At 64.2% G+C, this 8,366-nt stretch overlaps 1 protein-coding gene across 1 annotated transcript; it reads right to left on the minus strand.

Annotated features, from left to right (window-relative positions):
• Window positions 1-1,840: 1,840 nt before the first annotated feature.
• Mex3d (mex-3 RNA binding family member D) lies at window positions 1,841-8,365 on the minus strand (the record flags this gene model as incomplete). The annotated part of the gene is made up of 2 exons (XM_055607657.1): window positions 1,841-4,061; window positions 7,756-8,365. Coding segments are annotated over 2 exons (1,980 nt in total), but the record flags the coding sequence as incomplete, so codon positions are not given.
• Between the last annotated feature and the right edge of the window lies 1 nt (window position 8,366).

The raw sequence follows: 8,366 nt of genomic DNA on the forward strand, positions 1-8,366 counted from the left end.
GGAGGGGGAGGAGGAGAAGGAAGAAGGTAGAGGGGAAGAGGAGGAGGAAGGTGGAAGAGGGAAGTAGGAGGGGAAGGAGGAGGGATAGAGAGGAGGAGAAGGGGTGGGGAGGAGGAGGAGAAGGGGAGGGGGAGGGGGGAAAGGAGGAGGAGGACGACGATGCTGAAGACGACATTACAGCACCGGCTGCTCCCACAGAGGACTGAGTTAGGGTCCCAGCACCCATGGCACCTGCGCACAAAGCCTGTGCTGCCAGATCTGCTCCTGAAGGCCCTTCCACCCTGCCCTTGACCCTTCAGGCTCACTTTCTCTTCCTTTGCAAACTGTGGTGCTCCGGGGGTGTTGGGGTGTTGTCGCCTGCAGTTTGGTCATCCTGTGCCCACGCGCCCTGCAGCTGCCTCTCCCCCTCATGGCCTTGGTGTCCGTGGAGTCTCTGAGGCATCAGGAAGGCCAGACTGGTTCTGTGATCCGGAGGCTGCGGCCGAGCGTCCTGGGGCTGTTGCTCCTAATTCTCCTGCTTCAGCCTCCTGTTCTGCAGGCCTGCCTTAGATAGTGCTCCTTCTGGACCCTGTGCGTGCTCCAGGCATGGGCAGCAAGTGCTCACCAAGCCCAGGCCCCACCGTAAGCCTCCCTCCTTTTGTTGCACAGGTTCTCATGAAGCCCAGGCTGGCTCAGAACTCACTGTGGTCCAGCCTCAGCCTCCCGAGTGCTGAGATCCGGGCAGATGGCGCCCATCACACTCCAATCTCTCCCCCCTCAGGCACGGGCACAGAATCCGGAGCCTAAGCCAGGATGACCTCCAGACCCTTCTTTTGTCTGTTCGTTTTGTTTGGTTTTTGTTTTTTCGAGACGCGGTCTCTGTGCAGCCCTGGCTGTCCTGGAACTCGCTCTGTAGACCAGGCTGGCCTCACACTCAGATCTGCCCGCCTCTGCCTGAAAGTCCTGCCGGGCCTCACCCCTCAACCTTAATCACTCCTGGAAAGGCCCCTTCAGGACACAGGGCCTAACGGGAGGTTCTTTGCCATGTGGTGGCGTGAGGGCCGCAGCTCCCAGAGGAGCCACCTGGTCCTCACGGAGGAAGGGGTGCCACGCGGGCGGGCTGTCCCGCTTTCCTCTCTGCCTGTCGCCTCCTCCGCAGGCCTGGCTTCCCGGGGCCTCTGCCTCCTGCCGGGTAGCAGTGCCTAGGAGCACGATGGCCAGGAGCGAGGCAGAAGTTCGCCACAGTCTGTGTCCCTCACCCGGGAAGGCTGAGGCCTGAGGGGCAGCCGGGCCTCCCCCTTGGTGAGGAAGCTGGAAACAGTTGGGGGGCCCAGCTTGCAAGGCGCCCACCCTCCTCGCCCATGCTGGGGTGGACCCGCACCCACGCTCCTGGAACACCAAGAGAACTCGGGGCTCGCCAAGCTGGGCTACGGAGGCCTCCTCCCCGGCTCTGGCCCTGGCCTGCCGTCAGCACAGCGGGACACCCATGCCAGCGGCCGCACGGGCCGGTGTCCACCGACCAGCCACCGTCCACTCTGCCTCCTCGCCAGGCTGCCTTGCCGGCCCCGGCCGATCCCGGGGCTGCGGGGACGGGAGGCGGGGTCCCACAGGATCACTGGGCAGATATCGCCCAAGAGGGCCCTCCTCCGGGGGCCGGCTCCCAGTGAGGGGCTGTGACTATGGTGGGGATCCGGGCACAGGGCAGTGGGCCCGGCTGCTCCTCACAGCCCCGCTCATCCCAGACTGCGTTTGTGGGGAGTGCCTGCACCCCCCGCCGGGGGCGCTGGAGCCGAGCACAGACTCGAACCCCTGTCCTCGGGGGTCCCCTCCTCCCACACCACGCGGACGCCAGCGCTTACATATAGGAAAACAACTTTATTAAGAAGGCTTTCAAGTCCAAAAATAAAACTCTGGATACAATGTTTTTAAACCCTTAAATCAGTTCAGCAAATATATAATCAGTGATTTAGCTGTCAAAGATTAAAGGTCCGTTGCTTTATTTAAAATAAAATATATTTTAGTTCTTAAAATTTATTCCGTAAAGTACATATATCTAATATAAATTCCCTACATATACACAGGAAGTATGAAGTAAAAATAACAGTTAAAAAAAACTTTAAAAACCTTTTTAAAAAACAACAAAAAACTGCAACACTGAGTTCTTAATTTAAAAAAAAAACAAAACAAAGAAACCACAACAGAACAAATAGGAAGTTGTCGACTGGACGCCCCGCGGATACCCTCCCCTCCCCCTCCTGCGGCCACCCCGTGGCTGATGTACAAAATGGTATTATTTTGCCCCAAAAAAAGGGAGTGTGTGTGTTGGGGGGAGGAGGGATGCCACCTGCCTTTCTCTGGAAGTTTCTACAAGAATCCACACTGTTAAATCCAGTGAGAGTTGTAAATATCGTGTTATTTTTTGTTTCAAGATCACCCCGGGAACGGGGAGGGGTGTCTTAATAAAAGTGCAAACAGAGAACTCTCCGGCTCATTGTCACCGGCTCACTCAATACTGTCACTTGTCAAGAACGGAGGCGCTGCCGCTGGGCCGCAAGCTGATGGCCTCGACGCCTGCTGCAGGAGTTAAAGCTGTTTGCGACACGCGTGGGGCCCGCGCCTCCCGCTGCCCGCGCCCCCCCCACCCCCCGCGTCCGGCCCTGCCCTCCTCTCCCGTCCCGAGGCCCGGGGCCTCCCCGCGGGGCCGCCGGGGCCTTAGGAAAAGATATGAATGGCTTGGGTAGCAGGCGTGCGGCAGGCTGGGCACTCCGGCTCGCTCTTCCCGCAGATGCGGACGGCGCAGTCCATGCAGAAGAGGTTGTGGCCGCAGGGCACCAGGGCGGCCATGGCCTCGCCTTCAGCGCACACCACGCACTCGCGGGCCAGGGCCGCGGCGGACGCAGAGGAGTTCGCCGCTGTGGCGGATGGCTTGTGGTTGGCCTCCGAGGCGACAGTGTCCAGGGTGGAGGACGCCGGGGTGGTGTTGGGCAGAGAGGGGGTCGCGGAGAAGGTGGTGCTGCCGGAGAAGGGCGGCAGGGAGCTCTGCGGGGGTCGCCAGGGCACGGCCCCCACCGGATCCGGGATGCCGCGCCGAGTCAGCGGCAGCTCCAGGCCCAGCGCCCCCGGCTCGGGCAGCGTGGGGGAGTGGCGCGGGGTGGTGGCGGCGCCTCCGCTGCTGCGCCGGGCGGGGGCGGCCTGCGCGGGGGCCCCGTTGACGGCGGCGCAGCCACTGAAGGCCGGCAGGGGCGCGGCGCGCTCGAAGGGCGCCCAGATGGTGGCCGTGGCGGGCACCGTCAGGTCCAGCGCCAGGAAGTCAAAACCGAAGTCGCAGTCCTCAGGGGTGGCCGTGCCCGCGGGGGCGCCGGGCCCGTCCCCGCCGAACGTGAAGCCCCCGTTGCCCGAGCCCCCGTAGGGGCTGCTGGGACTCGGGTCCGGCAGCGGCGGCCCCCCGCGGCCGCCCACGTAGAAGGGCTCGGGCGTGCTGGTGGCGCCCAGGGCGCCGTCCCCGCGCAGGCTGCTGGTGGCCGCGGGGGGCCTCCGTCCCGGGTGGGGCGCCTTGGCCCAGAGGCTGGCCGCGGCGCCCAGCAGGTCCAGACACACGTCGGTGCCGTTGGCGTGGAAGTCGCTGTCCGGGCCCGCGTCGGTGAAGGCCCCGGTGCGCAGCGTGATGTGGGCCTCGATCTCCTCCCGCGCCCGGTCCACGTTCTCCGGCATGCCGGTCACGGCGAACACCGGCTCCTTGTCGCGCCCGGGGGTCACGATGTATGTGTGCGTCCTTTGCTGGATCCGTTTGATGGTCGCGCCCTTCGGCCCCACCACCAGCCCCACCACGCGGTAGGGCACGCGCACCTGGATGGTGGTCTGGCCCGGCAGGTTGGGGGGGCCCGGGGTGGCCCCCGACAGCCCGCCCGCCTTACTGCGCGTGGCGCGGATCAGCGAGAAGTGCTCGGCGGCCGACAGGATCTCCCGCTTGGCCATCTCCACGTCCTCCTTGCGCCCCGTCACGATGAACACCGGCTCCTCGCCGCGCACCGGCGTCTTGATGTAGGTGTTGGTCTTGGCACGCAGGGCCTTGATCTTGCACCCTAGGAAGACGGGAGACACGTCAGCACCCAAGCCTGATGCCCATCCTCCACAGCCTCCACCCAGACGGCACAGGGACTCCCTGCTCCGACCCTCTTTGCCTCTCTGGGTGAGCGTCCACCCGCGCAGGAGGGCATGCTGGCTTGGCCTCGCAGGGCCTCCTTCCTGAGGACTGAGGTTTGACCCACCAGGCCCGGGGCAGCGGAAGCCCTCTGTGCCACTCCCCAGGAATGAATGAAGAAATAGTTTTAAAAGGAGGGGAGCCAGGCACATCCACCCCGCAGCCCGACCCTGGCGCTCTGGTCTTAGCCGGAAAGCGGTGATCAGGGCTCAGAAGGAACGCCAGGAGCCCACGGCGTCCTCAGTGAGTCCACTGGCCCTCAAGGGCAGTGTGGTACACAGCCTGCTGTCCCAGCACTTGGGAGGCCGAGGCAGAAAGACTGCCACAAGTTCAAGGTTAGCCCGGGGCCAGTGACGCCCTGTCTCGTCTCCAGCATGGGCCATGTGGAGGCAGGAGGATGGCCTGAGTGAGGCTCAGCTATGGTGAGTTTGAGGCCAGCCTGAACTCCATGAGAGCCCACCTGGTCCTAGAGCCCCTAACGCCAGTGCGTGCTGCCAGGCTGGCACCAGAGCTCGGCCTGATGGCCCAGGTTGCCCCTGCCGGGGGCCTGCACAATCCCGGAGAGCCCACAGCCTAGGGGCTCCCTCGGTGGCTCCCCAGCAGCGGTGGCTGGCACGTGTCACTGAGGGCAGCAGAGGGCAACAGGGCCGCTCCCGTCTCCAGCTCCATCAGCAGGCTTAATGAGAGCGGACCAGGGGGACGCGCCCAGATGACCAGACCCGAGGCCCTTAGCTCAGCAGCGCTCCAACTCTGAACAAAGTAGTAAATGGAAGTGAGGCCAGAGTTTCCGCCACCTCCCGGGCTAGGCAGGGCTTGAGGGACCATTCCCAGTACTGGGCTCCATGTCTTTTTCCACGGGACCCCAAGCAACATGAGACCCCAAAGTCTCTGCACTGATACCCCAGAGGGCCCCAGGCTTGCCCCCAGGCTGGCTGTCCTGGCCCCTGCTCCTCCCCACTGGAGCTGCTCTTCAAAGGCCGGGGGGCAGGCCCTGCCGGTGTGGATTCAGCTGTGTGTGATGGTGGCGGTGTGGACCAGTATGTGACCCCACGGGAGAGGAAGGCAGTAAGTGAGGACACGGACCCCTCCCACTCCCGCCTGAAGCTCCTTCCCTGGCTGGGCGGGTAGGGCTCTAAGGACCAGGGGGCTACAAGGAGCAGGGCATGCTGGCACACACGTGCCACCTGCCAGCTCAGGGGGCTGAGGAAGAGCTGCCCAAAACGGAGGTCAGTCGGGGCTACAAAGAAAACACAGAGCCCAGGCTTCAGGCCAGGATGCGCACTGTCCTGGGGGTGCGGCTCAGGGGTGGAGCCCTGCCTGGGGTCCCCCAGTGAAAGGCTGGGGGCGTGGCCAGGGGCGGAGCCTCTGCCTAGAAAAACCCAGTGAGGGCTAGGGGCGTGGTTCAAAAAATACCCTACAGCCCATTCTACATCTGAAAAGAATGAGGCTCAGGGACAGCACGGTACCAGGGACAAACTGGCCTTGGTTCCCTGCGGCTCTATGGTCAGATACGGAGCCAGGCGGGTTACATCTCAGGGGAGAGGATGTACATCATCTGCCTTTTGATAGGTGGCTGTGAGCAGGAAGAATGGGGGCGTGAGCTCAGGGGCCTGAGGGCAGAGGAAGAGCGCCAAGGACTTTGTCAATTTGACACAGACCTAGGTACTCTGGGGAAGAGGAAATCTCAACCAACAAACTGCATCCGACAGACTGGCCTGCGGGCATGACTGTGGGGCATTTTCCTGATGGGGCGGTCCCAGGCCGCTGTGGGCGGGGCCATCCTGGGCCACCTGGTCCTGGGGTGTGTAAGGAAGCAGGCCGGGCTGGGCGAGGTGTGGGGAGCAGCCCACAGGCAGCACTCTCCAGGCTCTGTAGCAGCTCCTGCCCTGACTTCCCTCAGTGAAAGGCTACAGCTGAAGATCAAAATAAACCTCCCAAGCTGCTTTTGGCCAGCGTTTTATCATGGCAACAAAAAGCCAACTGGGCTGGATGCACTTGGGTGGGAGGAGCTGGGAGCCACAGATGGTCAGGGGGAAGGGCCCCGAGGCTGGCACATTCAGGGTGCCCTCCACGTGGGTTTGACTGCGCCCATTTACTCAGGAGATACTTGGGTGCCACACTGAACCAGGACGGTTCGAATGACCAAAGACAACCCCCCGAATCTGGGTCCCGATAACATAGCAGACTGGTACTCATCGGGGAAGCTCTGGGTTTGATCCCCCACCTTCACACAGCACTGCGGTGGGACCCGCCTCCAGGAAGAGGCGGTGGCCAGGTGATCTTGGGATAAAGGATCACAGGCCTCCATAGCTACACTCGTCCACACGGGCTCTGGACAGGTACAGGGGGTTGGCATCGGGAGGGAAGCCGCGTGGGAAGCGGCCAACACAAAAGGGACAGCTGGATCGCTCGCTCCGGCTCGGCACAAGCCCCTGCCCAGCCCGGTCCATTCCCAGGAGTCTCGGAACACACGGGCTCGGCCCCACCCACCAGGAACTAGGGAAGGCGGCCATGAGGTACTCCCTGGCCTGCTGGGCAGTGACAGCTAAGCTTGCAGTTTAACCCACCCATACCCTCCTCAGTTTCAGAGGGTCTGGAAATGCCCGAGCCCCACCCTAAAGTTATTAGGACCAGGTTGATCCCCCCCTTCTTAGTGGGGGGAGGGTGCTAGGAGTGGGCTGCTGTGGGTGGGGAGGGCAGGGGAAATTTGGGAGCCACCGTTGTCCAGGCTTGTGGGTGTGTGAGGGGCTGGGCACTGCCCACCACCCTCCTGCCCGCCCCGGCAGCTCAAGGGCCAATGAGCAACGGCTGGCCTGATGTCACCGTGCGAATCTCAGCCTGGCTTTCGAACAAAGAGAACAATGGGGCGGGCAACAGAGACACTCCCCAGCTCCACGGTGCTGCAGCGGGGACCCCATCCCCTGGGGAGCTTTGGATCCCTGTGCCGGGGGCCTGCTGGGGGTCAGCCTATCGGGATGGGCAGAGCGCACCCCACGGAGAGCTTCGTTAGCAGGAGGCCCTCCTATAAACCCCAGATTTCCAAACTCAGGGTACGCCTAGGGCCCTTTTTTTTCCAGCCCTCACCTCAGCACCCCGATGTGGACCTCAAGCTAGGGAGGTGAGGGAGGCGCCCTCTAAACTACCACACTTCAATCCTGACCCTCAGGGCACCCTCCCTGGGCTAACAAATCCGGGCTGGCCCCGCCCCGTGTCTGCGGGGCGTGGAGCACCCCCCGCCCAGCCCTGGCTGCTTCTGAGGGGCCTGTGTCTCAGGGTGTCCCCAGCTAGGGCACGTGGGCCGTGGTCGTCCCTAGGAACCCAGACAAAGGCGGCAGCAGTGGCCACGGCTTGGGCTGTGCCCAACTTCTGCAGCAGCCAGCAGCTTTGAACAAAGGCGCCAAGGAATCCGCCGGGGCCCAGAACCCACGCGGGGCGTGTCCCGGGGGGTCTTCTGGTCGCATCCGCGAAGCGGCTAGAATGGGCCAGAGCTTGTCCCTTCCTCTCCCCCCAAACACACCCCCCTTGACATCTAGCCGCGAGAATAACTGCGCCCCGCATCCCCCGACGGCACTCACCCTGGCGACCCACGATCTCCGCGACATGCTCCGAGCTGGGCACCGGCACACACTCGGTCATGTTCACGCTCTTCTTGCGACTGCCGATCACGTTCAGCTGCTCGGCCAGCAGCGTCGAGGGACCCAGGGCGGCCGGGTGTGGCGCGAAGCTGGCGAACACGTCTGGGGGCGACGGCCGGGGGCTCACGTCGGGGTCCAGAAGGGGCAGCCCGCCAGGGGCCACCGAGGAAGCCACGGCCATCGCGGGTGCCAGGGTCACCGAATGTCCCACAGTCACTGAGGGTGCCACGGTCACCGAGGGTCCCACGGCCATCGAGGGGGCACTAGTCACGGAGGGGGCGAGGGCCATCGAGGGCGCACAAGTCCCGGAGGCGGCCGCGGCCATGGACGGCGCGGCGGGCATCGAGGGTCCCACGCCCATCGAGGGCGCACCCGTCCCCGGGGGCGCCGCGGCCGCCTCGAGCTCGTCGGGGGGCGCGGGCCCCTCGTCCCCGCGCTCCGCCGCCCCGTCCGCGCCGCGCGTCGCCGTCCCCTCCTCATCTCCGGGGCGCGCGCCCCCCAGCCCGAGCGCGGACAGCTGGTCCAGCGCCAGGCGCAGCGCGGCGGCCGCG

This window comes from Psammomys obesus, unplaced genomic scaffold (genome assembly GCF_907164565.1).
Source record: "Psammomys obesus unplaced genomic scaffold, mPsaObe1.curated_primary_1811, whole genome shotgun sequence".
Lineage (NCBI taxonomy): Eukaryota > Metazoa > Chordata > Mammalia > Rodentia > Muridae > Psammomys > Psammomys obesus.